Genomic DNA, 21,905 nt, shown 5'->3' on the forward strand with positions numbered 1-21,905 from the left:
AAATGTTGTTTTATTTATTTCAATGAAATATTCTATTGTAGTGCACATCTCATGAATGGACTCTATGTTCTAGACTTTGACAACCCAATCAATGACATAAATACCAAACGGTTCAAGTCTAATGATTTGAACCACACATATCTCTGGCATTATCGCTTAGGTCACATAAATAAGAGTGACATATCCCAACTCCATAAGGATGGACTTTTGGACTCATTTGATTTTGAATCATATGAGGTATGCGAATCTTGTCTTCAAGGCAAGATGACAAAGACTCCATTTAGTGAACATAGCGCAAGTGCTAATGACTTGTTATGACTCATACATACTGATGTATGCGGCCCTTTCAAAATAGCAATTAGAGGAGGCTATCATTACTTCATTTCTTTCACTGATGATTTCAGTAGATACGGCTATGTGTATATGATGAGATACAAGTCTGAATCCTTTGAAAAGTTCAAAGAATTCAAGAATGAAGTACAAAACCAACTTGGTAAGAGTATTAAAATGCTTCGATCAGATCGAGGTAGGGAATACCTTAGCCAACAGTTTCATGACCATTTCGTTGAGTGTGGGATAATTTCTCAACTCACTCCACCTGGAACACCACAATGGAATGGTGTATCAGAAAGGAGAAATCGTACTTTATTGATATAGTATGATCGATGATGAATCAAACAGATCTTCCTACTTTCTTCTGGAGACATGCTCTAAAGACGGTCGCTTTCACACTTAATCGCATTCCAACTAAGACCGTCATAAAGACACTAAATACGATATGGACTGGGAAGAGTCCCAAGATGTCTTTTATGAAGATTTGGGGTTGTGAAGCTTACGTTCGACAACAAGTCTCAGATAAACTAGGACTCAAATCGAACAAGTGTTATTTTATAGGATATCCCAAGGAAACAAAGGGATACTACTTTTATAATCTCACATAAGACAAAATGTTTGTTGCCAGAAATAGTGTTTTTCTAGAAAGGGAGTTTATTTCTAGAAAAACTAGTGAGAGTCAAATCGATCTTGAAGAAATTCAAGATACACAAACTAGCACCGAAACCTTAATGGAACTGAACAGGTACCACAAAATATTGTGGATCATGATTTTGTTACACTGCAAGAAGTTGTAGAGCAACAACCTGTTCAAGTAGCACAAGCTCTACGCAAATCTGATAGGACCCGTCGTCAACCTAAGAGATATTCTTTTCTCTTATCTGACTATGGTGATGTAGTGCTTGTTGGTCTCAATGAGCCTATATCTTATCAGGAAACTGTACAGGCCCAGATTCTGAGAAATGGTTAGAGGCCACGAGATTCGAAATGAAATCAATGTACACTAATCAAGTATGGACTTTGGTTGATCCACCTGAAGAGATCAAACCCATTGGGTGTAAGTGGGTCTTCAAGGTGAAAACTGACATAAATGGGCATATGCATACCTATAAAGATAGATTGGTAGCTAAAGGATTCAAGCAAATTCATGGTATAAACTATGATGAAACATTTTCACCAGTTGCGATACTCAAGTTCATTCGGATCATGCTTGCTATTATAGCTTATTATGATTATGAGATCTGGCAGATGGATGTCAAAACTACATTTCTTAACGGAAATCTCCTCGAGTATGTGTACATGACACAACCTGAGAGTTTTGTAGATCCAAAAATGCTGGAAATGTTTGTAAGTTGTAAAGATCTATTTATGGATTGAAGCAAGCTTTTAGAAGGAATCTTCGATTCGATGATGCAATCAAAACGTTTTGTTTCATTAAGAATGAAGATAAACCTTCTGTCTACAAGAAAGTTAGTGGGAGCACAGTCATCTTATGATTTTTCTCATATTGTATATAGATGGCATACTTTTCATTGGAAATGATATCCCTACTCTTCAGTCGGTGAAAACTTGGCTTGGGAATTATTTTCCAATGAAAGACTTAGGTGAAGCAGCTTACATCTTAGGCCTTAAGATCTATAGAGATAGATCTAAAAGATTACTTAGTCTAAACCAGAGTGCATACATTGACAAGGTGCTTAAATGTTTTGCAGAGAATTTCAAGAAGGGATTCCTACCTATGTCACATGGTGTGAATCTTTCGAAAACTCAATGCCCCTCTTCTAAGGAAGAAAGGGACCGCATGGATCAGATTCCTTATACATCGCTATAGGGTCTATCATGTACACCATGCTTTGTACTCGCCCAGATGTTTCGTATGTGTTAAGCATGGCAAGCAGATATCAATCAGATCCAGGTGAAGGTCACTGGACAGCCGTCAAGAATATTCTTAAGTACTTGAGAAGGACTCAAGATTATTTCTTGATCTTTGAAGGTCATGAAGAGCTTGTTGTAAAGGGGTACACCGAAGCTAGCTTCCAAACTGACAAGATCACAGTCAGGTATGTATTTTGCTTAAAGGTGGTGCTGTGAGCTGGAAGAGTTCAAAGCAGGATACAGTCGCTAATTCAACAACAGAGACCGAGTACATTGCTACTTCAGCTGCAGCAAAGGAGGTTGTTTGGATCAGGAAGTTCATTACAAAGTTTAATGTTGTTCCTAGTATAGCGAACCCAATAGACCTCTATTATGATAACAATGGGGATGATCCTGTCCGAGCACTGAGTCGACGAATGCTTGGGACGTGGCGCTCTCCGCTGTCTCCGACGGGTGGTGTAGATCTCCGACGGGTGGTGTAGATCTCCGACGAACCTGCAAAGAAGCCGAGCCGGGAGGGGTTTCCCGACGACGACCCTCCGACGCTCAAGTCAGGCAACGAGAAATGATAGAGGCAGCGTAACTGTGACTACAGTGAGGATTGCGCATACCTTCGTCGACGTCTGGGGTCCTTATATAGGACCCCGGGGAGGCGCGGGCACGCTTCTCGATGCGTGCACGCTTCTCCAAACATACTTTAACGAGCCCATGTCAGAAAAGTACCTCTAACGTCATTTCGCAATCGTCCGAACATATCCCAGATGTGACGGTAGAAGCTTCCACCGTATGATCCTGTGTACGGCTTGGCCGCCAACCCTGCTGTCTGTCGGCGGCAGACATCTCGAGGATGATGTTATCCCCTGTCTCCTTTGTCCTCTTGCGCATCCTGTCTGTTCCAGGGCCGAGCTATTCGGCCGCTCAGCAGGCATATCACTTCTGTCCTGGTTGTAGGTATCGGTCCGACTGGGAGGACTCCCGGTCGTATGCTCGGATGAGATTGCTCCTGCCTGTCCTTGTTGCCTTGTGCCCCGGCCGAACGAACAGTCCGCTCAGCCCTGAAACCTTTTTACATTGAGCATCGGAAACCCGACCCCTAGTCGGGTTGTCTTTTATTCGGCTTGGGGGATTCCCGGCCGGTCGGCCATCTCATTCCGGTCGGTCGAGTGGCCGATCGGCCCTCTCAGTCCGGTCGGTTGGGTGGCCGGTCGGCCCTCTCAGTCCGGTCGGTCGAGTCTCATGGTTGAATCTCTTGACCTTTGACTTCCACCAACGAGGATCTCCCGTCCTTACCACCGGATCACATGCCTCCCCCTCAAGTCTAGTCGAAGGAGGCGCTAAGTCCGACTGACTGGACTGCCGATCGGCCGGAGTGACACCGCTCTGCCACTTTCTAGAATGTTCCTCCTCACGGCCGCTCGGCCTCTTACTGCCGCTGGTTTTGCTACCGTGTCGACGGTCAATGCTGACGCCCTTCGGATCTCCTCAGGATGCGTGTAAATCCTCTCCATTAAGACCAAGCACGCGCGCTGTGCGCCGTAATGGCGCTCATTAAATGCGCCCCTATGGCATGGTGCCACGTGGCGCCTCTGCTGACGTCATCGTACGGCTCGGCGATGTGTCCGATGGGACATCAGCAGTTTGAAATGAACGGCCCGATGTGGGCCTCGTTTCCTGTGACCTGCATTCGACGGTCGAGGCCGATCGAGCCCGACCTTATAAAGCCGTCACCTTCTTCCTCCGCCGCACCTTTGCCTTCGCGTGTCCCGCAACCTTCTTCGGTGCTTCAGCGCTCCGACGACTCTGATTTTCCGTTTTCTAACGATTCCCCGCCTCCTTCCTTCGATCCCCAGCTTCTTTGTAAGGTTCCCCGCCTCCTTCAGCGCCCTTGTGTTTTTTTGTCAAGTTCTTGTCTTCTGGTCGCTGTCCCCTTCATCATCTTCCTCCTTCTGTCGTGTGTCTTTTTCTTGCCTTTTGCTTTCTTGCCCGGTCGGACAATGGCCAGTTCTTCTCGACCCACAGACCTCACTTTAGGCCCCTGGTATACTATCATGAAGTCTCGCTTCGATCGGCGCGACGCCGAGGCCTTGCTTGATGGTTATGATATTCCGTCCGACTTTGAACTCGTTTTACCCTCACCATCCGCTCGGCCTCACAAACCGCCGAGCGGAGCTATCTGTTTTTTCCGCGACCAATTCATAGCCGGTCTGCGGTTTCCTCTCCACCACTTCTTCGTCGACGTTTGCAATTTCTTTGGTCTTCCGCTCGCCCAATTAGTTCCCAACACTTTTCGCCTTTTGTGTGGAGTGGTGGTGTTGTTCAAGATACACCGCATTCCTCTCCGCCTGGAAATTTTTTATTATTTCTATTATCCCAAACAGTCCGAGCTGGGTACCTATCTATTCCAGGCTCGGCCCGGCCTAGTCTTCTTTGATAAACTTCCCTCCTCCAATAAACACTGGAAGGAGTATTACTTTTATCTTCGTCCCCCCCGAGTGGCCCTTCTTCTCGCCGTCCAGCTGCTCCATCAACTCCTTAACTCGTTGCTCCAAGCCCCGCGCCTCGACGTTTTTCTTATCCAGATCGGCGACAGCCTGCTTCTTCCGATCGGTGGCAAGGCTTATTTTCCGGTCAAGAGTTTTGACCTGTTTTTCGAGTTCGGCCAGCGTATAGGCCTGATCGGTCGTCTTCTTTCGCTCAGCCTCCAACAAATCTTTAGTCTTCTTGAGCTCTTTCTGCAGCTCGGCATATGAGGGGCCCTGGGAGGACGGACCGCCCGAACTCTTCAGCCTCTTCAGCTCTTCGTCCACCATGGCCAGTCGGTTGGAGACAGCGATCTCCTCCACTCATCTCTGACATAAACAGGAGTATTAATAGCTGATCGGAAAGATGGCGTAAAGGACTTCGGAAGAAAACACACTTACACCATGGCCAGACGCTCGGCCGGTGAAGCAAAGGAAGAGGGATTTTAGCGCTGAGCAGAATGCCATTATCCGGGCGGAGGTAGAGAAGCTTCTGGAGGCCGACCACATAAGGGAAGTGCAATTCCCGAGTTGGCTCGCAAATGTGGTACTGGTCTCCAAGCCGGGTAACAAGTGGAGAGTTTGCATCGATTTCGGGACCTGAACAAGGCATGCCCGAAGGACTTCTACCCCCTGCGCCGGATCGATCAACTGGTAGACTCCACGGCCGGGTACGAGCTGATATGCATGTTGGATGCATACCAAGGCTACCATCAAGTGCCGCTCGCCCGAGAAGACCAGGAGAAGGTTAGCTTCGTTACGGCGGACGGCACCTACTGCTACAACGTAATGTCGTTCAGGCTGAAGAATGCAGGAGCTACCTACCAGCGTCTGATGAACAAGGTATTCAGGGAGCAGATCGGACGGAACTCGGAAGTGTACGTGGATGACATACTTATCAAGTCCTTCCGAGTGGCAGATCTCTATGCGGATATGGAGGAGACTTTCCAAACATTGAGAAGATACGGAGTCAAGCTTAACCCTCAGAAGTGCCTCTTCGGAGCAAAAGGCGGGCGCTTCCTGGGTTACATCGTGACCGAGCGGGGCATAGAGGCGAACTCCAGCAAGATAAAGGCATTGCAAGACATGCCGCCTCCCAGAAATCTTCGAGAGGTACAGCGTCTCACCGGTCGGATAACGGCGCTGTCAAGGTTCATCTCTAAGACCGCCGACCGGAGCCTGCCGTTCTTCAAGATTCTGCGTAAAGCTACCAAGTTTTAATGGGACAAGGAGTGCGATCGGGCATTCGAGGAACTGAAGACTTACCTGAATTTCTTACCCGTGTTGGCAAAACCGGCAGCAGGCGAGCCACTCCGCATTTATTTATCTTCAACCGAGCATGCTATAGGCTCGGCATTAGTAAGGCCGAACGGTGAAGAACAGCCTGTGTACTTCTTAAGTCATATCTTAAAGGATGCTGAGTCTCGCTACACCGGTCTCGAGAAGTTGGCTTTCGCCTTGGTCCTTGCCGCTCGGAGGTTGCGCCCTTACTTTTTGGCGCACACCATTATTGTGATGACGAATAGCCCGTTGGGAAGGGTACTCCTAAACCCTGAAGCATCCGGACGGCTCATCAAGTGGACGACAGAGCTAAGCGAATTCGACATCCAATACCAACCCCGCTCGGCGATCAAGGCACAGTCCTTGGCAGATTTTGTGACTGAGGTACAAAAGCCTGAGCCCGAAACTACATGGAAAGTATATGTGGACGGATCGTCCACTCGGCTCAGAAGCGGAATTGGGATCCTACTACTTTCGCCTTAGGGAGAGCGGATGCATCTGTCCGTCCAGCTGGACTATCGAGCAACAAATAATGAGGCAGAATACGAAGCCCTCATAGCCGGACTGCAGGCCGCACGGCATGTTGGAGCCAGCCGGGTGGTGATCCACTCGGATTCCCAACTAGCCGCTCAACAACTCATAGGCGCCTTTGAGATAAACAATGCAAGACTCAGGTTGTACGCGGAGGCCTTTGAAAAACTCAAGACCAGCTTCACCGAGGTGGTGGTCCAGAAGATACCCCGAACGGAGAACCAGGCGGCAGATGAATTAGCCAAGCTCGCAAGTTCGATATCGCCGATCTTCATCAAGCAACCAATCGAGCAAGTATCCTTGATAACGCACGTAGACCGGATGGAAGGTCTCACATTCCCGTGCGATTGGAGAACAGCCATCATGGAATTTTTGCGCTCAGGTGCCACGTCGTCCGATCGGGATGAAACCCAACTACTGAGGGGGAGGCATGTGATCCGCTTTTCCTTCTGGTTCTCCTCCGGGTCGGATGCTACGAAGGTGGTGGCCTCCGGTCGAGAAGAGTCAATCTGCACCTCCTCCTTTTCTTCGTAAACCAAAGAGGGTGGTTTTTCGGTTATAGCATTTACCTCGACTCACGGCACTTTCCGAGCGGACTTGGCTTCGGCTCGGACCATCTCCACATAGCATCTTCGAGCTGCCAGCTGGTCTCCCCGCACCTCCCCTACTTGATCTTCCACCGGGAACTTGATTTTCTGGCAGAAGGTAGAGACGACCGCCCGGAACTCGTTGAGAGTCGGTCGCCCCAAGATAACGTTGTATGCCGAAGGAGCATCAACCACGATGAAGCTGGTGGTCCTTGTCCTTCTGAGTGGCTCCTCTCCCAACGAGATAGCCAGTCGAATCTGGCCGACCGGCAAGACTTCGTTGCCAGTGAACCCGTAGAGGGGGGTTGTCATTGACAGTAGTTCGGCTCGGTCGATTTGCAGTTGGTCGAAGGCCTTCTTGAATATTATGTTGACCGAGCTGCCTGTGTCAATGAAAATGCGGTGAATAGTGAAGTTAGCTATTACCGCTCGAATGATCAGGGCATCATCATGCGGGACTTCGAGTCCTTCGAGGTCCCTAGGCCCGAAGCTGATCTCGGGTCCGCTCGCCCTCTCCTGGCTACAGCCGACCGCGTGTATCCTCAGCTGCCTTGCGTGTGCCTTTCTGGCTCTATTGGAGTCTCCTCCGGTCGGGCCTCCGGCGATGATGTTGATCTCGCCTCGAGATGCGTTGCCCCTATTCTCCTCCTCTCGAGCGGATGGTCGAGGTCGCTCATGCGACGCCCGATGGTGGGCCCCGGGTTGCTGACGATGCTGCCGCTCGGGGGATCTCCTTTCTATTCTTTGAACGGGGCTCCGTTGTCGATGTCGCCGGTCTGGTGAAGGTGATCGGCGGCGGTAGCTCCTTGGCGCAGGATGAGTGATGGGGGGGAGGCTCCGACAGTCACGGGTGTTGTGAGTAGCTGACTGATGGAGTGAACAAAACATCGGGGTCCATACCTTCCCCTTGGGCTTGGGTCGATCAGCCACTACTTGCTGGACGGCGTGCGGCCGAGTGTGCTGATGAGGACGGGCGGCTTCAGCTCGCGGTCCTCTGGGGGCTGGTGACTGACGGGTTGCTTCCGCTCGGCTCAAGCTGGTTGGTCATTCAGGGCTTCCTTTCTTCTCGCCGCCTGGGCTTCCTCCACATTGATGTACTCATTGGCCTTATGCAGCATGTGGTCGTAGTCCCGAGGCGGCATCCGGATGAGCGAACGGAAGAAATCACTGTCCACGAGCCCTTGCGTGAACGCATTCATCATTGTTTCCGAGGTGACCGTTGGAATGTCCATGGCCACCTGGTTGAAGTGTTGGATGTAAGCTCGGAGCGACTCCCTCGAGCCTTGCTTGATGGTGAACAGATTGACGCTGGTCTTCTGGTGGCGCCTGCTGCTCGCAAAATGATGGTGGAACGCCGTTCGGAATTCTTTGAAACTTGTGATAGATCCGTCCGGCAGCCTCCGGAACCACCGATGCGCCGATCCCGAGAGGGTGGTGAGGAACACTCGGCACTTCACACCATCTGTATATTGATGCAGAGTGGCAGTGTTGTCGAACTTACCCAGATGGTCGTCTGGGTCGGTTGTCCCGTTGTATTCCCCGATCGCAGGGGACACATAATGCTTCGACAGGGGATCACACAGGATGGCATCTGAGAATTGCCGATTGATCCGCTCGGGTGACGCGTCCGTTCGGGGCACTTTTCCTTTTATGACGTCCCGGACGGGTGCTTCGTCCGATGAAGATCCTTTGTCCTGATTAGCTTGCGTGACCTCCGAGGGCGTCTGGAACAGAGCCCTATGAAAGGGTATCGGGGCGGGCGGCGCCCCCATCTGGGTGCCGGTCGGTCCCTTATTTTGCCCCCATATTGAGAGCTGCTCCGGCCGCTCTTCGGGTGGCACTCGGCCCCCCGATGCTGATGTCGCCTGCTGCGCTGCCCGCTCGGCCTGAGCTTTCTGCGATTTTTGCTGCTCGCGCTTGGATGAGCGCTTCAAGCTCCTCAGGAGAGAGCGTTACCAGAAGTTGACATCCAGCTTCTTCCATCTTCTAGGCTCGGATTCAGGGACGGTTCCTACAGACGGCGCCAATTTGATCCTGTCTGAGCGCTGAGTCGACGGACGCTGGGGACGTGGCGCTCTCCGCTGTCTCCGACGGGTGGTGTAGATCTCCGACGAACCTGCAAAGAAGCCGAGCCGGGAGGGGTCTCCCGGCGACGACTCTCCGACGCTCAAGTCAGGCAACGAGAAATGATAGAGGCAGCGTAACTGTGGCTACAGTGAGGATTGCGCATACCTTCATCGACGTCTGGTGGTCCTTATATAGGACCCCGGGAGGCACGGCCACGCTTCTCGATGCGTGTACGCTTCCCCAAACATACCTTAACGAGCCCATGTCAGAAAAGTACCTCTAACGTCATTCCGCAATCGTCCGAGCATATCCCAGATGTGACGGTGGAAGCTTCCACCGTATGATCCTGTGTACGGCTTGGTCGCCAACCCTGCTGCCTGTCGGCGGCAGACGTCTCGAGGATGATGTTATCCCTGTCTCCTTTGTCCTCTTGCGCCTCTTGTCTGTTCCAGGGCCGAGCTATTCGGCCGCTCGGCAGGCATATCACTTCTGTCCCGGTTGTAGGTATCGGTCCGACTGGGAGAACTCCCGGTCGTATGCTCAAATGAGATTGCTCCTGCCTATCTTTGTTGCCTTGTGCCCCGGCCGAACGGACAGTCCGCTCGGCCCTGAAACCTTTTTACATTGAGCATCGGAAACCCGACCTCTAGTCGGGTTGTCTTTTATTCGGCTCGGGGGATTCCCGGCCGGTCGGCCATCTCATTCCGGTTGGTCGGGTGGTCGGTCGGCCCTCTCAGTCCAGTCGGTTGGGTGGTCGATCGGCCCTCTCAGTCCGGTCGGTCGGGTCTCAGGGTTGAATCTCTTGACCTTTGACTTCCACGTGTCGTTGACCTTCCGCCAACGAGGATCCCCCGTCCTTACCACCGGATCAAGGGCTATTACACAGGCTAAGAAACCTCGCCCTCATCGGAGATCCAAACACATACTATGACGATTTCATCTCATTCGAGAGATCATCGATAGAGGAGATGCGAGGATATGTAGAGTACCAACCGACGCTAACATTACAGATCCTTTGACCAACGCTTTGGCAAAAAGGAAGCATGATGGTCATACTAGGTCACTGGGTATTCGATATCTCAGTGATTGGCACTAGTGCTAGTGGGAGATTGTTAGTATTAGCCCTAGTACCAATTATAAGATGATTGTAAATGACTCATTTTGTATCATATTCCATTATTAATAAAAGGCAAAGTTGGTTATTATATTTATTTCAGTTCAATGCTGAATGAATAAGTATAATAATGTCCTTGGGTAGTATGTTCTAATCTACAACTTATCAATTAGTTGAATTTAGTGAGATATTGTAAATATACATAGAACACTACTTTTAACTATTTCTAGTCAAACATTAATATACAAAGACAATAGTAATGCGTTGAGACTAGCATGTCAATCAATGGATGACTTAGTCTCACAAGTCATGGGTATAAGATATCATGTTGACACATAAGTATATATTAGAGAATATATATTGAATGACCCGCTATGAAAATATTTCATGGATCGTTATATGAGTGTCATAAATATTCTCATGTGACTATTGGTATAAATAGTCTTTAGACCTGAAGTCACTACGGTTCCCTACATAAGGCATTGTGTACTTTGGTATCGGCAAACATCACTTGTAACAAGGTGGACTATAAAGTCGATCACTGGGTATGCGATAAATTATGCGGAGGGATGTGAGTGATGTAGATGGGATTTATCCTTTTCATATGACGGAAGCAATATCTGTAGTAGGACACAAAATGCTTGGCCATGCTCAAATTAGTTAATATGAGATATTGAGCTTATTTGATTGAGTGTGTCTACTTAGGGATCAAGAAACACAAAGGTTGATAAGATGACATGATCTATGCCTCATTGATCAATCTAGATATCAAGGATAGAGAGACCAAGTCATACAAGATAATAGACACGAAAAGGTTAAACCGGATCTCGACATTCTCATCGCTTGGGTAACAATGATGCCTTGCTAGATGTCACTCATTGCTTATGTATCTAAATGTTGATTTGGATACATTGTCAACGTTATGAGAACCTATTGGGTCACACACAAAGAACAAGTCAATGGAGATGGATTCATATGATGGATCATTGAATAAGTCTAATTCAAATGAGACTCATTGAGCTAGACTGATCCAACTATTGGATTGAGTCCAATTCGAATTAGACTCATTGAGTCAATTGGACTGATGATTAATGAGTTGGACTCATTAAGTGATTTCATGAATTTGAATTCATGAAGAAAGAGGAGTGTACAATTTGAATCACTCATGCATTGGATGCATTAGATGAAGAGTGAACAATTTGAATTGCTCGCATTGGATGCATTGGATTCATTGGATGAAGACAAATATTAATGTCAATTAAGGCAATTGACATTAAGGCATAAGGTACTTTCATGAATCTATAAAAGGAGATTTTTTTATTCATTTTTTATGATGAGTTTTTGGTGTTCTTGCTCTTTTTCCTCCTCTCTTCACTTGGCCGAAACTTCCAAGAAGGGTTGCTAGCACAACCTTTGGTTGTTTCATTCTCCACTTTGTGAGTTTGTGAGACAAACGAGGCTTGTTCGTGTGGATACAATAGAGGCGCGGCCACTTGATCGCGTTAAGATCTGTATCTAAAGAAACGTTGTTGTTGGGATTGCGAAGGGTACGCGCCAAAGGTATGACTCCTTTTATGAGAAATTTAGTATATGATTTCCTTTTGCATGGATCTTCTGGAAAGGAACTAGATGTTTTCCACTGCGCTTTCACGTGTTTAGCGCGTTCCTTAGGGTAACATGGTCCTCTTCTTGTCACCATTGTCAATCAAGTCTTCTTCTTCAATGGTAATACATAGTTTGGTGCTATACATTGTTCCTCTTTTTTGATTATCCTCCATATGCACATGGTATTATAAGGCTTATCTTTGAACCAAATAATACCAAGTTCTTCAAAAACTACATAATATCTCTTTCTACTCCCATGTGCATTTATTGATGTTTTTTCTCATGCTATGGGACATGGAAACAAGCTAGGGATCCATACTTAAGTGGCCTGCATATAAGATAATTCAGAATTTTTCTGAGAGATAACCACTTATTTCAATCAATTTCAGAACTTTTTCATACTTCTAGAGAGTTATAGCAGGTCATAGCAAATGTTAAAATCAAGTTGTAACACCAATAAGCTAATTTTTATTAGGTTTTTCACACAATTTCACATGAATCTATGTTGGTCAAAACTAAAATTTCAAGGAGGCACTTTTATACCCTCTACATGATGCCTACATGAGCATGTTGTGAGACTATCACAAACCATCTCACCTTCTGAACCTGGACTGAGATCAACTCTTGAAGTTTAGATATGATCTGTTTCTACTCCATGATGAAGTTGAGGTAGTGGAGGTAGTCAAATTGCTCGTGGAGGCCATGGGAAAGGGAGTGCACTAATTGTGGAAGCTGGGACAAGTAGAGGAAATATGTTGCATTCTAAATGGCTTCTCACTAGTACTCCCCACACATTTTGCTAATATGGCTCAATCTAAACAACGTTTATAAGATGGTATCTTTGTCCAATCAGAACCCCAACACTAGCAAGACTATGCCTGTCACAATCAAGGAATATTTATGATTACTTTGGTTTACAAACTTCATGGAAGACAATCTCAGCTTGTAACCTCCTTAGTCAATAGAAGTACTCCCACAGATTATCTAACAGAATTTTAGATCAAATTGTTGGATTTCAAATAAAAGGTCATCTTCCCTTTGTGCACATTTCTAGTAAAAACTTTCTTTATATCATTACATCAACATCCTAGAATAGCAATGTAACTCTCATGGTGAAGCACTCTTATTCAAAGGTATGGCCAAAATATTCTTACTCCATCTTCATCACTTTCCTCAATTTGTATACCTATGTTTAATATTTGTAAATAAACTTGCTATGTTATGGAATTCTTATGTATCATTCAGTATGTTTTATTTAAGATCAACAGCCTAGGAGCGTGATTAGCATGGCAAAAGTCTCTACCATTGAATTAATTGATTGTGGCTTCAACTTTGTCTGCTCTAATGATTGAGATATCTCCTCTTCAAATATGCATCGACTCAGGAAATCTCAGACTCCAAATTACAGATGTTGATTTTTAGTTATATAATCTGTGTCAAATGTGAGTCCTGTCAACTAGGAAATCATTTCTCAGTCCGTTTCTTAATCACCCTAATAAATTTGCTAATGCACATTTTCTGTAAAATAGAATCTAAATTTTGGGTTTTCCATATGTGAATCTCCAGAACTGGATTCAATTTTTTTTAGTATGCTTTGACCTTCGTTGGTGTTTATTCAAAAATGACATGGTTTTTCTTAACAATACAACATTCTGAAATTGTCTCCATCTTTCTTTTTTCTGTGCTGATATAAAAACATGACTTGATATTTCCATCTGGGTATTATAAGGCAACAACAGTACGTTTCAATCTCTCTCTCTGGTAAACACCATTCATCAGTCATCTTGTTCGTATGCAACCCAAAGAATATATAAAAACATTAATGTTTCATGTAGGCACTCCAGGCAAAAATATACTCTTGATATGCTTGAAAATGATGGAATGTTAGATGCTAGAGAAGCTAACAATTCCATGAATCCCAATATCATACTAATCAAGATACTGGAACGTTATCTAATCCAAGAAAGTAAGCAGAATAGTTGACAAATTACAAATGAACCAAACAACTACATTGTTATAAGCATCTCTAGTAGCATTCTTGAGTTTTCAAGTGAGTACCATTAGGAGATAGCTTTGAGAATTTTTCAAATGATCGAAGAGACCTTCAAATTAAAACACACTAATTCAGATTGGAAAGGATCCCATACATACTAAGTTACTTTGCTATCTGAGGAGAAGATCTGATATGTGTATGGCCCTTGATCAATACAAGCTTGTTTGGCATAATCAACTAACAAATGAACTATACAATGTTCTTGTTGATCCAATGAAGATATATTATGATAATCAGACGAGGCTATTATGCATGATTTGAAATCTCAAGTTAAGCCGAGGCTTTGTCGCTGGCCAGCTCAAATGGTGTCGTCAGTATCGGTATCAGTGTGAAGATATGCTGACGTAAGAGAATAGGGAAGGAGAGGAGGAAGAAGGTCAAAGAAAAGAAGAGTGCGGATGAGAAACTTACCTGACATACCTAGGGTTTCAACATAGAGTCAATGCGGAGGGGGAGAAGTGACCGTGGAAGGTGGTGGCTTGCACTTTTGTTTTGTGTGAAGGAGGGATACAGTGGAAGAGGAGCGTCACTTTCATTCCATGTGATGAGGAGGTATTGTGTGGAGGAAGAAGAGCTTAGTTTGGTTCATTGCATGAAAAGGGAGCTTAGTTTGGTTCATTCCATGTGGAGTAGCAGTGCAGAGTGAGTGTGGTGTGTGTCAATTTCATACCGCATGGAGGAGAAGCCAAGGAGCTAAATAAGTCATGCAAGAGAGTTTTGGACTATTTCGCATGTCGATGAATGGGTGCAACAAAATATTTAGCAGAGAACAAAACTTTAAACAATACTATTAGACACATTGCTTTCAAATTGAACTTTAATAAAAGTATGAAATTCATTAAATATATTGTTATTTTGTAAAAAGTGCAATTAAAACGATCATTCTATCTTTGTTCCCATGACCAATGGATTTCATGATCAAGCTTCTAAGAGACCCAAGAATTTAACTTTATAAAGGGCAAATCGATGCACGAAGCACCCACCAATGCGAAGGTCCCGATGAATGGTCAGACAACTTTATAATAAGTGTTAAATCTAAAGCTCTATAATATATTTTTGAAACAGCATAAGACGAAGGGTTGAGGGCCTGCTACAGAATATATGCTCTGACCTAATATATGTATCTAGGGAGATACCTAGGGATTAATTTTTTTAGAGTTAGCCCCTTACATGCATCTTGGCACTACCTAAAGTTAATCCGTCAAACATCAAACTTCCTTCAATGTGCACGATCTAGAGCAATGTCAGTACAAGAAATATAACAAAATCAAGAAGCAACTGCTACCCTCGAGAATATACCGAAACTGACTTGATAGAAAAATTTGGAAATGAAGGCCATATAAGGAAAGTGAACAGCAGCATGAATATAGGTATGAATAAGTCACAGCAAAGATTCGTCAATGATGCATGACATAAATGACAAGATGAAATTAGATCACTGGCACTGCAATGAACATCTATCATGACTACCCTATGTTAACTCCAACATAATCTACTACAAAAAATCACACCGCACAAAGCAAACCATGCAATGGCTAACTCCATGAGTTCCACATCTACTAAAGGGATATACATTGTTCCAAGTTGTTATCAGCACAGTATATATTGATTGCAAACCTAAATAACAAGCATAGTTGCACCCATTAGGTGAATCATTGTAATTTCCCACTCTAGAACAGAGAATGGTGTCGATATGCTCTACCATGTTAATAACTACCAAATTTAGCATAATCGTCCTGCATCCATCAGTCAATAAAATGGACAATGTATGACCAAGGTGCTAGAAAGTGGCATAATTGCTAAAATACTCAAAAAATAAATAAAAAATAAAAAATAAAAAAATCATCCTACAGGCCACAAGCCTCATGCACAATAGAGTAATCATCCGTAAAGGCCTCATCCCATCCTTAATAGTCATCATCCACTGAAGCACTTATCTACAATAGACTCGTCATCCGCTAGTAGATCCTTATCTGCCAATAAATTATCTAATATTAACCTATAACTCTAGCTACCTGACCTGGTAAATATGAACCAGCACTTACAAAAAAAATAAATAACTACATTACATGATTAATCCAAAAACAACATAATTAGCCTATATTCCCACTTGCTAAACCACCTAAAACAATGTCATATAAAACCAATCATATAAAACATCATATATACATGACATAATACCCAGCATGAATGGCTTAACAAATAATGGTATGGCATGATATAAAATATCACATGTTGCCACTCATATATTACATGAGCATACATCATGAGATCTCACATATGAGCAAATCATTGGAAATCAACAATAATATGAACAACAAAGGAATAAGAATACAAAGTCACCAAACAACCCAAGTTGACAGATTAAAACATAAATTGGACTCTCACTAAGATCTGATATGTTGAGATCAAAGCCCAAGAGACTTCTGTTATAACCCTCTTCACTAACATCAAATTTATACACCTATATGCCACCTCAAATCTTTTAGTTACCACATTATTCATACTTCTCGGTAAAGATAATTATGACCTTAATTACTAATTTGATTTAAAATTTGAACCAATCTATTCTCAAGTAGCATATCCTCAATAAGTAAATCTACTAACTCACAATCATAGTTAATTCTCCAATCCTGAGTAACATCAATGATCTCACAATTCAACATCATCATAATCAATAATTTAAATATTAAAGCAATTGTCCCATAAAATCAGAATCTATAAATTATCATAATTGCATAATATTAGATAACACTCCACGATAAATCATTTTGATTTGATAAATTAATACTATATTACCTCAGACCTCCATCATGATCACCCTAATATATTCTTTGCCTCAAATCTCAAAGTTACCACATCATTCATACTTCTTGATTAAGACAATTTAAACCTTAATTACTGATTTGATTCCCAATTTGAATCAATATTAAACCTTTACACATAAGCACCATCAAAGTTAATTTCTCCAATACCGGTCCAGCTCAATGACCACACAATTCAACCTTGTGATAATCAATCATTTTTAAACTTAAAACAATTCTCCCTTAAACTCAAATCTATGCACAGTCATGATTCCATAATATTATATAACACTCTGCAAAAATAATTCATCTTGATCCAATAAGCCAATACTAATATTACCTACAATTTCCCCCAAAATCATCCAAATATTTCCCATGATTCTCACCATAACCTCAATCATTCTCCTAATAGAATGACCAACGTATATCACCTTAATGTTATCAAGCTTGAAAGATTGTCATCACGACCAGATCATCCATCTCTACATCATTAGCTCCATCTATGTGCCTGGACAACCAACTCAATAGGGTCAATACACAATGAAAAAACATTTGTTCTCACTCCTAGGTTAACTCAAAATACTTAATTTGAATGTTAACGACTCTAATTAATCAAATATAAATATGAAAATAAATGCCACGATCTATAACACAGTCATTGCAAAGAATGCCTACAACAACGAAGCACAAAAGGTCTAGCTTGAGGCATTAGCTCACTTCCCAAAGGCCAAAGCATATTAGCTCAATTGGTTTCCAATTATTGTTATGAGATTCAGCCTATCAAACAAAAAGATATGATTGACAGACAAGATCAGATGAGACCTGCTATTAAAAGACAAATACTTGTATCACTGAAAACATAAACCTGCTATGACATACTGACGAGATGAGATGTTGCAAGGTCATAACAAGGGAAACAATTATGACTCCAATGATGTGCCAGCTTTTTTTGTGACAGTCTGGCAAAGGGACTACAGAAGCACCTGGAGAAAATGGTTGGAGGGGTTGCTGCTTCCTGAACGAGAGAGGTCAGGCTGCTACAAGAAAAGGGAAGGAGAGAGCCAGTTTGCCTTATCTCAATAGAGAAGATGAGAGGATTGGGGTTTGGACTCACGTGAGGAAAAGAACTTAGTTGGTAGCATCGGCATTGAGCAGACGTTGCACAACAAATAATGTTACAACAATAAAAGCTGCAAAGCAGGTCATGTAAGCCGGCTGCATGAGGTGGAGAGTTGGCCACAAGCCAAAAGCGCAAGGGCAAGCATGTTCCTGCACTAATTTGGGAGAAGGAAGGGAGGGGTGGGAGCACTCACAAGCAAGGAGGGCCTAGAGAAAGCTTGTGTCATGCCATACAAGGAGTGAGGAGGGTGTTGGGGCAATTTCCCCAGGTCAAGGTTGACCAGTTTGACTAAGCTTGAGTTGAGTTAAGCTTGAGTCGGGACTTTAGTTTTGATGTTTGACAATATAAGGAGATTGCTGGAGCAATCGTCCGGTTATGGAGATGGTCAAAGGGTTGACCAGGTTGATGAGAATACAAGTCAAGTAGGTCAAGGTTGACAAGAGACTTGACTGGGAAAGTCCTAACTGGAGGTTAGACGTATGGAAGTCCTAACTAGAGTTTAGGCAGTGGAGAAAGTCCTGGTGAGGAGTCAGGCATTTGGAAAGTCCTGGTGAGGAGCCAGGCAACTGAAAGTCCAAGTGTGATCTTGGCAAAGGCAATTGGGAAGTCCTGGTGAGGAGTCAGGCAAAGGTAGTAAGTCTAAGCATATGGTCTTGGCAAGGTAAGTCCTAGTGTGACTTGGCAAGGAGAACTCGATAACTAGGATGAGGCTGAAGGAAGCTCTTGAAGGCAAGGCGTGAAGGATAGGAAGATATCCGAGGCACGCAAGGCTGATAGAGGAGGCTAGAAGGCTAATTCGAGGTTGGTCGAGTGTGGTGGTATAATCCGACAACTAGGATGAGGCCGAAGGAAGCTCCTGAAGGCAAGGCGTGAAGGATGGGAGATATCTGAGGGACACAAGGCTGATGGAGGAGGCTAGAAGGCTAGTTCGAGGTTGATCGGGTATGGCCGGATGCTAGGCATGATGTACCAACAGGTCATGGATTGAACGGATGTTGATTTTAGGGGGCTTTGGACTTGATTGGGCAAGTCCACAGGAGCTGGATCGATCAACCGATCGATTGGCTCATGCCCAATCGATCGGTTGATCGATTGGGAGAGCACCCGCGACAAAGGGTTCTCCCAATCGATCCATGGATCGATTGGGAGTCTTTGCCGATCGCACAGAAAGCCTCCCAATCAATCGGCCGATCGCACAGAAAGCCTCCCAATCGATCGGTCGATCGCACAGAAAGCCTCCAATCGATCGGCTGATCGATTGGGAGGTTGGATTCTCGTGCGATATCTCTGGAAATCGCACGAAACACAGTGAATCGATTGGGCAATCGATTCAGGGGATTTCTAGAGAGCACAGAGGCGCTCTGGATCGATCGGTCGATCAATCCAAAGCCTCCCCAATCGATTGGATCGAGCCTCCCCAATCGATTGGGAGCAATCCAATCGATTGGGATTCGATCGTTGACGCAGATAAAGGCATTGGCGTGCGATTTCTTCGGTAGAACTTGATTTTTTTCTACACGAGCTTGCAAGGGCGATTTCCACAGCTCTCCCCGTCAGTCTTGAAGATTCTTGGAGGCACATCCAAGTCAAGAGGCGAGTTACGACAAGAAGAAGAAGAAGAAGCAGCTAGGGTTTCATTGTATAAAATCTTGTAAGAGTTATTTGTATTTGGCTTCCTTCTTGCTTATTGTTGTATCGTGAGCTTGTAAGGCTTCTCCGCCTTCGGTAGTTACCGTAAAGGAGGGTTTTCATAGTGGAGGGTGTGTGAGTGTGTGGATCCTTGGACTAGTCACCTCTTCTTGAGGTGGATACAAGTAAATCTACGTGTTAGCGTTGTAGTGTGTTGTTCTTGTATTTTTCGCTGCACATCATCACAAGAAGCAAGCAACGACAAGCACGAGATCGTGACGAGCTATTCCCCCCCCCCCCAAGCTACATTTCGGTCCCAACAGAGGGGACTAGTGAGATTAGGAGGAAGAGAGGAAAAATTTTAATACCCAAAAAATCCCTAACTGAACTTGAGTTTGTCTGAATCAAACGGTTCAAACTAATTCAAGTTGGGGTCAATCCTAAATTAACCAAATTGATTCATGCATATTCTTTAATCAGTCATTTTAAACCCAAATTAGACATAAGTGGAACTTAATTACTTAAAATCTGACTTTAAACATCCCAGTTCACACATAACTATAACACAAATACATTTAATTACACCAAATTACTCCTAACTAAACCTTGCAAGGTCATGTCATGCACTTCTATTAAGAAAAATCAGTTTTAAATATTTTCTTCATATTGACCACATGCATATTTCCAATCTATGAAATAGCTTGAGTGGTCATAGGTTGCATTAAATTTTTTAGAGTACTATCATGTACTGAACCTAAACTTTGTTTAGCTCAGTTGATATCGTGATCATCATTCCTAGTTTCCACTGTAAATCAACTCCATGTATTATATTCATAAACAACAAAGGCTCAAACATAGAAAAAGCAGACCAATTTTTCTCATGATATTTCCCAAACATCAGAATAGCATCCACAAAATAGTACCAAACTGAATCAAAGATAATACTGACAGTTGAGAGTTCAGATGTGAGTTGCACTTCATTGGTTGCCGCAGAATCCTTGGATGAACAAAGTTCCTGCATATTTTCAGGCAAGACATGAGTTAACTGTCGGTAACCTGTCAGGAGAGTCGTGAATTAAAGAAACTCTTGCAAAAGAATAGATTACCTTTTCCAAGGAAGCATTTTTAAGCTCCAACTCATCCACCCTTTCAGTACTGTGTTTAAGTGAACTAGAATACTCATTAATCTGCCTCTCAGACTGTGGATAATGTAGAAAAAAAATCATAGCAAATTTCTGAAGCTAGAACACTGAAACATTTTTCAGGCAAGAACGCTTGCCTCAGAAAGTTTGGCGGATAAATCTGCTACAACTTCCATATGTGCCTTTCGTTCTTCAATTAGACAGTTAACTTTCATGGAAAATTCCTCATTAAGCCATGTGTTGTGCTTTTCAAGAAGTTCCTTCTCCTAAAAATAAAAAATTGAACAAATGATTAGGTAGGATTGTATGATGATCATCAGAAGAAATCAGGTGGAAATTTGTGAGAACCATAAATAAAGAAAAAAAAGTATACACTTTTGACATCAAATGTTCTTAGAGTTCTAACTATTAGTACAATATCCCAGGGTCAAGTTGACTAAGCTTGAGTTGGATCAAGCTTGAATCTTCATGTTTAGGTTTCGATATTTGACAATATATGGAGATTGCATGAGCAATCGTCCGATTGGGGAGATTATTGGAGCAATTCCCCTCTAGTCAAGGTTTGACCAGTCTGACGTGAAGAAGAGTCAAGTAGGTGGGTTGATCGGAAACTTGACTGGAAAGCCCTAACTAGAGGTTAGGCGAGGGGAAGTCCTGGTGAGTGAAGCCTGGCAGCTGGAAATATTCTGGTAAGTGAAGTCAGGTGAAAGATTTAGTGAGTGAAGCTAGGCAGATGGAAAACCCTAGTGAGTGAAGTCAAGCAGATGAAAAATCTTAGTGAGTGAAGTTAGGCAAATGGAAAGACCTGCTGAGTGAAGCCAGACATGTGGAGATCCAGGTTGATCGGACACCTGGTGTTGGGAAACCCAAGTAGGTCAAAGGATTGACTGGATATTTGGCACGAGGAAATCCAGATGGATCAAGGGTGACCGGACATCTGTCAGAAGTCCAAGTGGATCATGGAGGACCGGACACTTGGCATGAGACGGTAAATCCAAGTGGGTCAAGGTTAACCAAACACTTGGCACGAGGATAAAAGTTCAAGTGGGTAAAAAGATTGATCGGACACTTGGTGAAGAAGTCCCAGGTCAAGGTTGACCAGATGTTAGGCATGTTGGAACTGAGTTCCAATAGGTCATGGTTGACCGGATGTTGGAATTGGGGATCCTAGACTTGATTTAAACAAGTCAAAGGGAGGTCAATCGATCAACCAATCGATTGGACCGCAGTCCAATCGATCAGTCG

The 21,905-nt window shown here is 44.1% G+C and overlaps 1 protein-coding gene across 1 annotated transcript in view; it reads right to left on the reverse strand.

Annotated features, from left to right (window-relative positions):
* The window catches only part of LOC122036829 (nuclear-pore anchor-like), a 71,108-nt gene that overhangs the window by 39,571 nt on the left and 9,632 nt on the right, over window positions 1-21,905 (reverse strand). Inside the window, exons 4-6 of the mRNA XM_042596249.1 lie at window positions 20,798-20,926; window positions 20,625-20,717; window positions 20,468-20,533 (exon numbers count right to left, since the gene is read on the reverse strand). Coding sequence (XP_042452183.1) covers window positions 20,468-20,533; window positions 20,625-20,717; window positions 20,798-20,926 — 288 coding nt within the window. The remainder of the gene's footprint in view (window positions 1-20,467; window positions 20,534-20,624; window positions 20,718-20,797; window positions 20,927-21,905) is intronic.

Source organism: Zingiber officinale, unplaced genomic scaffold (genome assembly GCF_018446385.1).
Source record: "Zingiber officinale cultivar Zhangliang unplaced genomic scaffold, Zo_v1.1 ctg222, whole genome shotgun sequence".
NCBI classification, from domain to species: domain Eukaryota; kingdom Viridiplantae; phylum Streptophyta; class Magnoliopsida; order Zingiberales; family Zingiberaceae; genus Zingiber; species Zingiber officinale.